General features: G+C 37.8%; 1 protein-coding gene across 2 annotated transcripts in view; it reads left to right on the plus strand.

Annotated features, from left to right (window-relative positions):
• Window positions 1-15,301, plus strand: part of LOC140269071 (glypican-5-like) — a 95,594-nt gene that overhangs the window by 68,229 nt on the left and 12,064 nt on the right. For both annotated transcript variants that reach the window (XM_072364094.1, XM_072364095.1), the window contains one exon: window positions 8,770-8,905. In XM_072364094.1, coding sequence (XP_072220195.1) covers window positions 8,770-8,905 — 136 coding nt within the window. The remainder of the gene's footprint in view (window positions 1-8,769; window positions 8,906-15,301) is intronic.

Raw genomic sequence — 15,301 nt, forward strand, 5'->3', positions numbered from 1 at the left:
TTTTTTTTTTTCCACCACGATTAAATACAAAGCTCATAAATATCTTGTCAGTTGTAATTTATTTATTTTTTTCTTTCTTTATTGGGTCATATTTGCGCCACTCTTGGGTTTTAATTTCTTGAAGACAGTGAATCTTGTCATGTGGAGAAAATGTCTGACTTCTTTGTTGTTATGGTACATAGTTATGAAAATCCCATTTAAAAAATTGTTTCCGTCTTACATGTTATGCGCTTGCAAAACAGATGTGAAAGCACCACGTTCTTAAGGTTGTCTAGATGAAAGATTACAGGCTTCTGTGGCTTCTCATATTTAGTAAATATTGGACATGGAAGGAAGGTTTTTTTTTAAGATTTATATCATCTGGTGTATGTGTGTTCATTAGAAAATGTTGATGATGACCATAGATTATTAAAAAGTGGAAAAATGAATAGTTTGTAGAAAATGTAAAATGAGGTCACTTTTTTATGTTTCCACGATATTTGCAATATTAAAGTTATATGCAGTGTAGAGGCTGCATTGATTTATCCAGTATGTGGTCTGACTATTACCATAATAATGGCCCTTCATGGTGAGTGACCTCAAGTGGTACCTTGTCAAGGCAGCTTTTCAAAGCCTTTGTGCTGCTGCCTTATAAGGACTACTGAAGCCCAGTTTGATGTCTAAAATGCCTTTGCTTCCCAGCAACACCAGAGCAGACCTCAGTCTTTTTTGGCCTCACATATCTCACATCAACTTCTCATCAACTAAGGTAGATACCTGTTGGAGCATGCTTGGAAAAATGCAATGTTTCACAAACTGTCTCACATTTTTCAATGACATTTTCATCATTCAACAAACAAAGTCATAGTTTATTCGCAACGATATACATTACACAGACACACAGTCTGCTCTTGTTAGTGCCAGAGAGGTACAGGGTGTGACAGCCCTACATAACACTGTGCTGTTGTGACTGAGTCACGAGTGTTACATGGGATCACAATCAATAAGGTGTCACTTGTGGTTACTGACAGAAATCAGCCTGCACTAACTTGCAGTGGAGGGGTGTGTTTCTCTGTTACTGTTTAAGGTGCTTAAAGCATTACTCAGACATTTGGGAAATAAACTTGTTCATTTTAATTTCTTGTTTATGCAATGTGGTCTCAAGTTAGGACATTTTCTGTGGAACAGCAGATTTCTTACACAAAACAACACCATGTGAGCACTTTTAGGTCATGACGTCTGAGATGTGGAGGGAAACATCTTCTGCATTAACTGTTTCAAGAAACAACTTTTTGTGTTTTTCCAGGAGTATTTCTGACTAAATAGACCATTGTAGACCATCTCTGCATTTCTTTCCATGAATTGTGTAAAAGCTTTAAATTACACCTGAAGCTAAAACAAACACGACTCGTCAGCACACATGGATTCAAAGTGTGTGATTGTTACAGTTATCATTGCTCAACACATAGGCATACTAACAAAGTACAAACACATATTGGCCCTCACTGGACAAGATTTAAATGACATAAAGCACATCACATTTTAAGTTTTTTGATTAATAGAATTCAGTGGGTGTATCAGTTATCTTTTCTTGGTTAGCTGACCTTTTACCCCATGTTTGAAGCATCATTTCCTGTTCTGAACTCAGGCATTCATTTAACTATATTGGTCTGTAGGTCTGACCAAATTACATTGTTTTATAACCCCAAGAACCCTCCTAGTTTAGGTTAAACCAAACTTAGATTGCCATTTCACCAAAGTCCATATATAAGCATAGCTTGCCACTTGGCAACCATCTTGGAAGCATTTCAGAGCCATATGTAATTTTAAAGGTCACAAAGGGTTTCCATAGCAAATAAAGATATTGAGAATGGTAACATGTAAATAGCGGTTGCAAGATGGTTTTTTTTCTACATGAGCAGTCAACCAGGAGACTTATCCTAATAGTCAATATCTGATGAGTCAGACTACCCGAGTCCATTGTGCACTTTTTTGTTGTTTCTCTATGTCTGCATGTTGTTTTGTGGTATAGTTGTCAGGCCTCTATTAAGGTTGAACCTCAACTTTTTCTTGTCAATTGTACAAGAAGGGTTTCTCATGAAAATGTCTAACAAGGCAACATTTCTGACTGACTAGCTTGGATAGACTGTGTCCACTGGCTTCATTTTTACCCATGGAAAAGGAATACAGCAGTAAAGTACTTGGCTCTGTGTTTTGTTAAACTTTTGAATTCAAACGCACTTTTGAATTGATTTTTTTGTGCATGTTAACAGTGGCAGTGTTGACATTTTTTTCCAGACACTGTGTTATAATTGCTCTTCAGTTTAGAACTTACCAAATTTGCCAGCAAAGGCACTTGTTAGCCATAACAGACACCAGTAATCCACACAAACAATGCATCGTGTGCCTTTCAGAGTCATCTGCTATGCATGGCTGAACTCTGGGGCTTATGTCCTATTACTTTTGTCTGCAGCCTGTCACTCTATGCAAAAGGCTCCATTTCTGTCTCTTCGCCCTCTTGCTTGGAAAATATGCTGATGTTTCTCTCCTTTGGCTGCCTTTTTTTGGTCATGCAGTCTGAAAAAAAGAGAGAATTCAGCCACTGCCCCTGAAGCCAGACACACGTACAGTTTAGGCCCAAATAAAGTCTGTCATTCATTTTCTTAGTGATATCATAGATTCATTTGAATGCTTTTCCTTCTCTTGCATTTTTGCCAAAAAAATATTTTTAAAATAGGAAAAGATTTTACTGCTAACAAGGTTTTTAAATCTTCCCGCTGGGATTTGGACCACACCCTTTCGGCAAATATCCCCAGGTCCTTTTTGCCATCATTCAAGACTTTAATTCTCCTGACAGATTCTCAATGGTATATGGGCCTGAACTCTTGCTGAGCCACTCCAAAATGTTGATACTGTTTTCTCTTAACCATGTCTTGATCACTTTGGCTGTTTGGGATCAGATTATCTTCATGGAAGGCCCGATACTACCCCAGGCCAGCTTTTCCTTCATATTTAAGTATCATGTCTTAAAGCCTTTCGTCTTTGTCTTATTTCCAGCTACAATAAAGTATTGGTTACCTTAGAATTCATGACAGATTAACAAAAAAATTGGCATGAATCTTGAAAGCTGAACTATAAACTATACATGTTTCTTTTCTCTCTTTTGACATTTTCTCACAAGAAAGCATAATGGGCTTCAAAAAGTATGTGAGGCCATTAGAATTTTCTATTCAAGGGTTGAGACGACTTGTGCAGACTTAGAGATTATTACTGTCTTTTTCCTTCAGTCCCCTCCAGGTTTTTTTCTTTTTTTCCTCTTTCCATATTTGCAGTTTTGCCACCACCACCTTCCATGATATAACGTTTCCCTCTGAATAGTCACATTAGGACAAGCACTCTGTTTCTTCACTGACAAATGTTATGAATTATTATCCCTATTCAAAATTATGACATAAACATTCCACACACGTTATACAGGTACAGGACACAGACGGAGGCACAAGCACCTACACAAATACCAACTTAGTTTTGGAATTGATTGCCAATCCCTAGTGACCGGAGTCCTTAACTTTACATTTCTTAAATTGATTTTTGTGTCCATTTGAAATTTCAACATGTACATATAGTAACCTTGTGATGAAAATCAAAAGCTTTCTTTCTTCCCGACTGCTTTAGAAGGTGGGCGTTATTCTTGGCAGCGCTGATTTTAGCGTGACTAGGATGCAGTCAAATACATGCAGGAATTCAGCCTTTGATGCTCTCAAACCTGCTCCGTCATTTTCTGACTAAAGAGTGCTTTAGAGAAGAAAGAGAGTTGAGAATTAGTTGGCACGGTGTGAGGAGAACTAAAAAATGTTCTATGATTTGGGATTTTATTCAAAGCTTTTTGGGAATACCTGATTTGTCTTTGGACGCCAGGGTGATTTCAAGGCTAATCTTAAAGGGAAAGGCTGGCATATTATTACAACTACAGAGACCTGTCTCAGCTCTATGCTTATAATGTTACTCATTAAACATTTCTCCTTCAGACTCACATACTTACTGCTTCTCTATCGTTCTTTCCTTTTACTGCATTTCTTTTGTGTGCCTTGGATAATTTAAAATGGAATAGAATAGAGAATACTTTATCCATCCCCTGTGGGGGAAATTCAAAAAAGATTGAAATTAGAAAATTTAAATTTCTCTAATTTGACTTATTTATGTTGTTTTCATAATTGACTAATATATTTTTTTATATTTGTAAATAATGTGATGACATCATGAATAATGTAGCGAAGGAGGCATGTTATTTTTTCTTTTTTTTTGAGAAGCCACAGTGTTTCTATTGACGTTTTGATTGCGGATTCCCAAATATCATGCGCACTGTTTATGTATGCTTTTGTGTTTTTTATATTCCATTATATTTTCCAAAAGAGCCCCTTCTGGAAAAAAATAAGGGTAATCTGTCTTTATCTTTAAAACCAAGTTCTCAATATAAACATACCGTTCTGAATCATAAAAGTTCTCCTAAATTAAGCTACATGATAAAATTCAACATTGTTTCTCCCATAAGAAAGATGGAGCTGAGTCATTCCTGGGTCTCTGTTTCTTGTCACATAAAGACTGCTGCTGAAATATTCTCCCCACATACTTACAAGGTGACAAATAGTAATAAGTTTGGAAAGGATTTTCACAATACATAAATACATGATCTCATATTTACATAAATAGCCCATCCATCGTGTTTTTATGCCTTCACCTATGTTGCAGTCATTGCCGGTGTTGTTGTTTTTTTCCCCCTACATGCAAATTGTACCTCTGTCTCTCCTGGTCTTATGAATATAATATGTCTGGAACGCCCAGAGGGAATTTCTTCAGGTGTAACACAAATACACACTTTGGCTCAAGTATGAACTGATTTGAATTGGCATTCAAAGATCAAGGTCACTGTGACTTCACATTTCCCATTTTTGGCCATAACTCAACAATGTATTCACACATCTGTAGATAAAATGATATGTGACAACGTTTTGGGGAGGGTGAAGGTCATATGTAAGATTTAGCCGGATACTGAATTAGTAACACCTATTCTGTGTGCTTTACATGAAACTGTGGTAAATATATATATATTTTTTTTTTGCTGCTTGATGAAGGATTTCTGTATAGATCCATACTTTAGATCTTGTTTCTTCTTCGTAGCAATATTTGTATTAGAAGCAGTGGCTTCTAATGTTGCAAATAACAAAGAGGTGGTAATTCTAATTTGCATTTGAAAGGGAAATTACAAAGGTTAGTGTGCAATGAGTGTGAACTCTTCCTGGATGTGATGATGGCTTCTACTCTAAGACCAGATGTGAAAAGATAAAAGAACAAATAAAGCCTATTTTGTAACCTGCTGAAGATGCTCATTAAAACCTAGATCAGTCTTTCTTTACTGGAGGACTGGTAGGTAGAGAAGGACTATTCATTTTATAATATGCATTACATAGTCTTGAAGAACTTGGTGAAATACTGTATAATCCCTGTTTCTCTAGTTTAGGACAAATTTAAAACATCCTACACTCCCTTCGTATTCCTCTTCAAATTACCACAATAAAGTAAAAAAGTGTCAGTTTTGCAAAGAAGCCCATAAATTGCAGTGGACAGCAGCCAGGCCACAGACATAGTGGCTGTGGTTTCCACAGCGACAGCAACTTAATTGATTCCTTCTCTAATTAACATGCTTTACAGACAGCTGGGCCAAGCAGAGTTGTGTTAAACATCCCCCACAAGACATAGTTATTAGCTTAATACCCAACTGGTTATCTGGATGATAATGGTACAGAGCATTCTGCTGTTTAACAGAGCACATGCTTCTTAAGTCGTGGAATATACACTGAATAGCTGCTTTGCATATCATTATTGCAGTCTCCAGTAGAAATAGAGATGCTTTTCCTCTCTTGCTATATAACTTATGTCACTACTAATCAACCTCTTGAGGGCAAAAATCCATCCATCCATTTTCTGTACCTGCTTGATCCGGTTTAGGGTCCTGGGGGGAGGCTGGAGCCTATCCCAGCTATCATTGGGCGAGAGGCAGTATATACTCTGTACAATGCCACACAGAGACACACGAGACCTACAACCATGCACTCTCACACTCACTCCTAGGGACAGTTTAGTCACCAATTAACCTAACATGCATATTTTTGGATGGTGGGGGGGTGGGGGCAGAGTACCCGAGGAGAACACATGCATACAAGGGGAGAACATGCAAACTCCACACAGAAAGGCCTCAGCCGAGATTAGAACCTGGAAGCCTATAAAAAATAAAATGTACAAAAAGGAGAATTATGGTTTCCGACATTTCTCTTGTAACTTACTGTTACAAAACTGAAAATTGAGCTATTCACCTACGAGTGGATTTTTTGCTCCGAGTGTAAGTGATCTGGATGCACTTAAATTTCATGAAGCCTGGCTTTATTCCATGGTTATACAATTTCACTGTAACACCATGGCACTTGATACACCCATCCAGTCCTCACTGAGTAATGTGCTTTCACACTGAGTATAAATGGGATACATGACGGATGTAATACGCTACAATGTCAAAAGCACCCACTTGTGTCAAGACAATTTTAAGTTTCCTCCTGCGTCGATCTGCAGGTGGTTGTAATCAGCAGTGCGGTAAGAAACACACAAAGAACCGATATGTTCATAATTGTTCTTTTTTTTATAATTCTGATTATAGCTGAACTACTGCAGGGTTACTTCTAAAAGTCATTTTTACTTCAGTGCCTGCTAGTCTTTATGTGGCTTCCTTATTATTTGACACATTTTAAATTTTTTCATTGTAAGTTCTTGACTATCTCTGCATCTACCTTTTGATGCAAACGTAAGTGAGGATGGTCTTATCTAAAATGAGTTTGGCCTCATAAAGCTGCTGCCATACACACAGACCCTTCACGATTCTACTTCCCGTTTAGCTTTGCATCATAGTTGCTATAAATCACAAAATGTTTCCTCGGAGGCATTCAAGGATTAGGAGACAACCAGCTGAAGGTCACTTTTGCTGTCAGGTATGTGAGGGAGTCAATGGTGCCTTGTCAAGGGCAAGGATATTTGTCATCCCTCAACACCTAAAGCTCCACACCTATTCCTGCCATTTTTCTCACAGCATCTTTACTGGTTGTTCCCTCCGTGTGAAGGTCAGTTGTGTAGGATCTATCCTGTCTGCTTTCTCAAGCATGTTTAACAGTAGTTTTGCACTTAGCCTAGAGGGTGGCAGCAATCAGTATATTGTGTGCTTCTCAATAGTCACGACACTCTTTTACCGTCATACTGTGAGATCTTCTTGTTAGACACGATGCAATGTAATGCAGATCCCCTTGATAATGATGGCCAATGGGAAGTGCCTGTTAGTTTGCTTCATATTAGAAAAAAAGATCGGTGATATGTCTTGCAAATGATCATTGATCTTTTTAGAATGTGTGTGCAACAATGTGTGTTTTGCACTATATGAATCTGACAGATGTTTAAATGCACTACAATGCATCTTTCACAGTACTTTAACTGATTTACGTGGTGCACCTTTCAATAGACATTGCAGATGTTAGGACATGCAAACTGGCATTCCTATAATACAAAGAGCTTGTCCTAATAAATTGTTACACCATGTTTGAACAGTGCAAATTACTATGCTGATGATTATTATTATTGTTATTTATTTAGTGGCAAATGTTTCTAAGTACTCCAATATAGAGAATCTATTTGTGGGTTTATTTAACCAAAATTGAGTTAGAATGTTTTTTCTATTATTGTTATTTTCTAATATAATTATTTTAATAAATTGTGGTAATAAATGTGGTTATGATTTCATGTACCACATATCCCTACTGTCGAGGGCTGTTGTTAATGTTCTGTGTCCCCAGAAGGGATATACAAATAACCATGTTGCAACCATTACCTTTTAAAATCCACTTATTTGATTGGCTATTGTAATTTGAATATCTTTATTCGCTGAAAGACGAGCTTTTGCAACTTTAAACCCTAATAAAACAAACAAATAACAATTCCACAGTCAAAAAGTGGTATTTTCTCTAAACGGTGTTTGACTTTTGACCACCATGTCACTAAAAGTGTTGAGGTCTCTTTTGTGTGTTTATGTTTGTTTTTTGTAAATATCGCCAAATTCAGATGGATCTAGCTTCAATGCATTTCAATTAACATTTTAATTCTGTCTGGGCTAGATTATAGTAATTCACATTCTACATTAAACACATTCACTGGTTCAAAATGCAATTGCCAGGCTAATAACCAGGTAAAAAGCCTTCACTCCCATATTAACCTTGATTTGGCAGCTTTCTATTGGCTTTCTGTGAAATACATGAAAAAAATAAATAAGGAAGGTGTTGATTACTGTGCTGTGTTTTTTATTGCTGTGCCCCTTTTCACATTTCAATCACTTCAATCTTTGAATCTTGGTGTTTTATTCATCCCCTGTTCCATCTTGAGGGATTTCACAATTCCTCTTATTGGCAAACCTTTTCCATTCACCTGAAGACTCTGTCTTATATTGTGGTCCATCTTAGCCTTTTTGCACCTAACTGTCCAATGTTTTGTAATCAATTCTCTTTTTCTTTACTTGTTAATTTGTTAATTTTTCAATATTCGTCGTGTTTGTGTGTATACATATATATATATATATGGCAAGTGAAAGTTTCTGTCACACCTATAAGTTTGTTTTAAATGATTAGGAGTGTCCAAACGTTTGAAGAATGTCACTGTACATGACACGAGTTTAATCAACCTTGTGTTCATTGCTTTATGTAGGAGACACAGGAGAGGTTCCCACAGCTGAGCGAAATGGACGCTTGGGAAGAACTTGGTAGTGGGGAAGAGGATGGCAGCGCAGACTGTGATGATGAAGATGGTTGTCAAAGCTCAGGAGATGGTCATGAAAAGAAATGTAAGTGACACATACATGTGTATAAAAACACATATATCATTAAATTGTCCCCTTTTCAATCGTTAACATGCCACATTATGTCCAGGATCTTCTTGGGTTGATGGCTCACACTATTGTTTCTTCTTTTTTGTGTTCTACCTTCAAATTGCTGAGTTTGGACCTTGTTCTGTAAAACCAACAGCAGTTTCTTTTTTCCCCTCTCACAAGACAGTGTACTTTAATTTTCATTTCTAGTTCACTGAGCTTCAAAGTGTTATTTGAGATCTGACACAAGTCACTATTTGATTCACCGCCTCCATGGCAGGGTAGATACTTTTTAAATCCCATGCCCACATTATGCTGATAATCAACCGAAGGTGACGGTATGGGAGACTCTTCATATCTTTCGACAACTATCTAGTTTACATCCATGAGCACACACACACAAATGAAGAGTAAGAGAAGAGGTGTCAGGACTTGGGTCGACTTTGATGATAATCATTTGATCTGCTGCAGGTTTTACATAAATCATCCATAATTACCATGTTGGCTTTTTCCACCTACATAGATTTAAAAAAAAAAAGAAAAAAAAAAAGAAGAAAAAGGGGTTTAAAGCTTTGGCACTGTTTGCATGTAGCATCATTATGTGCCTTTGAGCATTTGATTGCAAGTGTTTGTAGTGATGTTACTTTTACACTTATAGGAAGCACTAAGATTCAATTACTGATAATTGGAGGAGTCTGGCATAATTCCTTTAGCAATCTATACTCAAATATGTCCTGGGTCATACTGAACAACTGTCTCCTCATCAGAAATACCGTCCGAAAAACCGTCTGACCGAGACTTTTTTTTTTTTTTTCCACTGCTGCTCTTGTGTCATAGAAAAAAAAGATTAAGAAAAAAAAGCTCAAACATACAGGAAACATCATTCTGGGAAAACCCAGTGCATCCTGTTTGTGTTGATTATCTGTAGTGACACCAAACACTGAACTAATAGGCTATGAGCCAGGCCGAATATTTCTGGTCCTCACAACTGGTATGCCAATGGAAAATAGTAGAACTTAAAATGGAGCATCCACGGGAGGTGCAATTGTGTTTTTGCACATTACAAAGCAGATGCAACCCATGGATGCACTTTGTGCAAAACTGCTTTACTTAAAGAGGATCAGTTTACTGTGTTTGGGTTTACTTTACACTTTTATGTCTGTGAAAATATGGCAAGTGATGTGACTGCAGCAGACATATAATAGAGCGTGACTGCGTATGATACAGAGCAGCTGTAGGTAAGAGGGTTGGGCATTACGTTGCCTATGTTTATTTCCAATAAAGTACGTGCAACACTCAAGACGCACATGGCAATTTCAGTGCTATCTAAAATGATGCGCTTGGAGCTGTTCTCTTGCAATCAGTTCACCTAAAACACATTCATTGCATGTGTAAAGCAAGCATTTGTATTCCCCACATGGAAGGAGTAGACTTTAAAAAAAAAAAACACTCCACCATGGAAACAATATCAGTTGGTGCTAGATTAAATAAAGTGGTTTATTTCGGAATTTCTGTTTGCTTATGTTTTCATAGTACTTGTAAATAGGGCATCTGGATACTCTATATGCAGAGACATTAAAGACACGCAGACAGGCAATGCAGCCACAGTAGTAGGATCCCAGCTGAGTAAGCTGAGTTATTTTGCTTTCCCAGGAGCAGGTTTGCTGAAATGCCAGCTGCTGATTCAGCATTCTGTTCAAATGTAACATGTTTACTCTCTCCTGCACCAATGCACAAGGCAAATCATGCACATTTTTTTCTACAGTTGCATACATTAAAAGGTTCCTAATGAAGAAGATACAGCTGAATACAATGATGTGATGTGCAGCTATCGAGAGGTTTATGATTCTGACACTGTAATTTCAGCTTATTTTGAATCCGGACAGCAACCTTTTACTTGTAATTCTTACTCTGTTACTCTGTTTCATATATGCCCCCTTGCCACTTTATGTAATCAAAAATAGTCTACACAATCCTAAAGGTTTCTATTAAAAAGATAAATATTTTGTCACCATGTGGTCAAAACTGATATCCCTTTTTGACATCTATTCAAACTAAACATGCTTAACTTCCAAGTTTGCCCAAGATGCTGTGGACATCAACGACACAAACATGAACATGAACAGCTCATTTGATAATCAAAATATCATGTGCTAAGATCGATCAATGGCCCGTTTAGAGAGGTTATTGCTGCTTTTGCCTTTTGTCAGAGCTCTTATAGCAATGCTGGAAGATAATCAACTAAAACCCCAATCTGATTTTTGGAACAAAGCTTATTAGTTAAAGTCTAAATTCACAACATGATAAGCTGTGCTGCTTCTTGAATTCTGTTTTGGTTTAAAAAGTACATTCTAGAAATTCAAATAATATCACCCAGTAAAAAAATCGCCTTTCGAAAAAGATTTGTCTAGAAAATTCTATCTGACTACATGACACATCTCTTTAGTTCTCTGAAGAATAACAGCAAGAGGAGGCAGTCGTGTTTGCCAGCACTTGGGCAGCTATTTTTTGGTACAGCATTTATTGATTTCCACAAGCCAAGGCTGATTTTGAACTGAACTGTGGATGCTCTCAACGATTTGGCAGTTTCAGGTGGATAATGATTACTCTGTGGTATCGGGTATTCTTTACTTACATTTTCCGTCCCTTGCTGTCATGTGCACTTCCCTTTCAGCATTCTTAAAATAGCAAGTTTGGACTTCTACAATTTCTTCTAACTTCTGGAATTTGCAGGACTTTTAAGTAATACAGGGAACCAACCATCATATTTGTGTTTCTCGGTCAGCTTCTTGATGTTTTTATTTGTTCATTTGGTTCATATGCATATGCCTTAATGACTGCTATGATCTTTGAAATTGACGTCTCAAAGCTACAGTGCCTTAGGATTTACATGCAGCATTTTAAAGTTATAACTGGCTTCAGAGATGCTCTCTTCCCCCTTTCTTTTGACACCTTTTGAAATTAGTTTTCAGCCCCACATTGCTGGGGCTGGAGGCTTATTTTACCGCCCATCCTATGCACTTGTTTGCCTCTGTGTTCAGTAGCAGAGATCCCAAGGTGCATGTTTAAGGGGGGCATGGCCACACCATTTTGCCAAGGGAGACTTCATTACCAAGCTAATGTACATTGTTAATCTGAAGAAAACAGGCTCACTGTCTATTTCATCATTCAGATTTGATGCTGCTGAGTAGATTGGATTCACGTGTACAGCTCCCTGCATTCTGACAATAAGTTCAAGAATGAAGACACTTCCAAAGTCATAATTAAATTCTATGAATGTGAAGCTGTTGATTTCCCTGGAAAGCAATAAGAAAATTTTAATGAATTTCCATCAAAGGCTGTGTAACTGAATTAAAACTTTAAAATGAGGAAAAACTGCAGGCAAATATTTGGGAAAGTCACACTCCTTTAACATACTTCACTGTTCTCTCAACTATTCAAAGAAACTGCAGTCTGATCGTATGATGTGATTCCTGTTTGATCTTGGTTCAAATTGCACCAAGATCTTGGTAATCTTGCCTGAAGATATGGGAGTGCATTTGTGTGCCAGCTGAACAAGGCCTGGTCATGTATTAACTGCCATTTCTAAAACCATGAACAGGAGAAGAAATCAGCAAATCTTTAATGAACCATTTTATCCTTCTCCCCCGGGGCTACAAGAGCCTCTTCTCTGGTCCATTCTGTGGCGTGACCAGTGCTTATTAACTGTATTAGCCTGGGAACACTTACTGTGCTTATTCCAAAGAAGCTATTCATTTGTAGACAGCTCATTAACACATTCATCTCTAACACACTCTCAGTAGCACATTAGACCACTATCTCTCCATTAGGAAAAAGAAGACTTCAAATGTCTGCACATCAAAAAGGTAAAACAGTACTTTACTTGTCTGTCTGCTTCCATGAGTCCAACAGTGTTGCAGGAATCTCTGGTGGAAAAGGCTAGTCTTTTTCCTCTCTTTTCTGTCAGTGCAGATCAGGCTGAGACCGGCAAGCAAATAAGGAGCTGTTTTCACATGTGAACTCCAAACAATATTCGAAGAAATAGACACGGAAATTATTGTTGTGTTGACTTTTATCTATTATTGTATTGTTAGTTGCTCATACTTGAGTTAGACAAGAGGATATTGCAACATCAATAAAAGAGTGGGGAAGATTATACACACCAGCAGAAGCGTATGAAGCAGTAAATGTCATCTGCACTCAGTGGATTCTCTAGATGATAGCCTCATCTGTTGACCTGTGGGCTCATATGGATATTATTCAGACAGTGATATCTGTACAAGTTCCTGTCTGACTGATTTGTACATTTGCTTTTTCTTATATAGCAAAAAATATATATATTCTGCTGCAACTGGCACACATTTTGTTTTTAATAGATTCTGTAGACTGATTACCTACTAGATAATGGTGTGGAAAGTCATAAAAACAAAAGCTGGGTGAAGAAGCATATCCATCTCAGAGGAAGAAACTTAATGCATCGTTAAACATATCCTGGGACTGAACTGGTAGGATGTGCAGCGCAAAAGTGTAAATGGTACAACCATGAAAGTACAATTCTTATTTTGATAACAAACACCATCTGGTAGGATCACTGATGTGCTCATCAAGAAAGTGAAACCCTCCCCCCCGTCCCCAGACTCTCCAGTTTTTCACACACTACAGAGAAGTTGTTAAACCTGTCTCAGAAAGTTTTTTAGCAACGGTTGCATTGCTTTGCCATCCTGCCAAAAGATGATGATCTTGTAAAAATGACAACATGGAACAATTTAAGGCTGCACTACTTTATATTTTGCTTCACCTTCTGTATTTTCATACAAGAGATAACAGTTGTAGTGTGTGTGTGTGTGTGTGTGTGCACATGCGTGTGGATTTGTGTCCATACGTGTAAACCTGACCCAAAGAGTAGTGTCAAATCTACAGCTGCTATTTTTTTCTGAGAGAAACACATGCACATTCATGACAGGCAGAAAGTCTGGAGGGCAATAGGGAAAAATATGTGCTCCCTATCCATCAATACACAGTGTTTCACACTCTCATTCATGCATATGTACATGCAGACTTATTGTAAATAGGTAATGTGCCTGTCTGCATCTTTGAATCTGAACTTGATATGGTGGTTCAACTCAGACATATCAGCTTAGTTAGGTTATTTGTTGGTGTGTTTTTATATGGATGTCATCAGCACATAGAGAACTTGTTTTCAAAGTCCATAAAACCTTAAAGGTGTGAGACAGCTGTTCACCATACTAAGGAAACCGCATTCCTGACATGAATGGCCCAAACTCAGTAAATCCTGCTGTTGTCCTAGACTCAGTACACACCTGCCTTTCTTATTAGAAAATGGAAGAGGAAGAACATTCTGGGGATATAGAGTTAGGTGCCCAGCAGCTGGAAGACTCAAGGTTGCAGCTAAAGATGAAGTAGAGAGAAAGGAGTCTGAGACAGTGAAAATAGTGAAGGGATGATACTATTAAGCAGCATGAAAATACAGCTAAAGGAGAATAAAAAGGCTGAGGTTCAGAGACAATAAATGTAACAAACAAACTGTTTCAGTCTACCGTGAGAGAGGAGGGTTAAGAGAGTGCATGAAGGATTTGGTACTTGTACGCCCTGGCAGGCTGGATAGAACCTATCCAACCTCAGCTCTTCACATGCAAGGTTCTGGACTGAATGAGGCCCCTTAAGACTGGCGTTCAGAGAAGCTGGCTGGCCAGCAGATGTAATGGCCGAGTCCCGGGTGCGGATATTACCAGTATGACTGCCATTTCCCTTAACTTTTCATCTGGGGCTCAAGGGGCTGAGAGAGAGTTCCCCTGGGCAAAGCAGGGTTGTAGAAGAAGGAACAAGAGGATCAGGGGTGGCTTTGGCCAGGCAGGATGATTGGTCTGGTTTGATAGATGTGGAGGGAGTGAGTCACATTTTTGTTCACATATGCAGAGTAATATTTTTGCTGTATCAAACACTTAAAAAAAAGAAGGCATTGTATTTTTCTTTTAGATAAACTATTAATTATTTTGAGAAATATAAATGGAACAAAATGAGTATATATTTAACTGACCTGTTATAATTACCAAATCACTGCAACATATTTTCATTTTGGTGATAAAATGCCTTCTATTTATTGTCTTCATCCATCCTTTTTATGCTTTCTTGCATCTTGTGTTTCATCTGGCTCATTTTTCTCTCTAGACTGGCATATTCTACCCTGTGGTTTTTGTAGCATTTTTTTACTTTTATTTTTTTTTTTTTAGAGCATATTAGCTTGCAATGGTCCCTAGGCAAATGGTCATCAGAAGAGAATGGTTCTCATTAGCCTGCATCATCATTTCCTACGAAGCATCTGTAAGCCCTTTATGACTGAGCTTCTCCAGT

The sequence above is a fragment of the Leuresthes tenuis genome, unplaced genomic scaffold (assembly GCF_036924035.1).
Source record: "Leuresthes tenuis unplaced genomic scaffold, fLeuTen1.0.hap1 SCAF_14, whole genome shotgun sequence".
Classification (NCBI taxonomy): domain Eukaryota; kingdom Metazoa; phylum Chordata; class Actinopteri; order Atheriniformes; family Atherinopsidae; genus Leuresthes; species Leuresthes tenuis.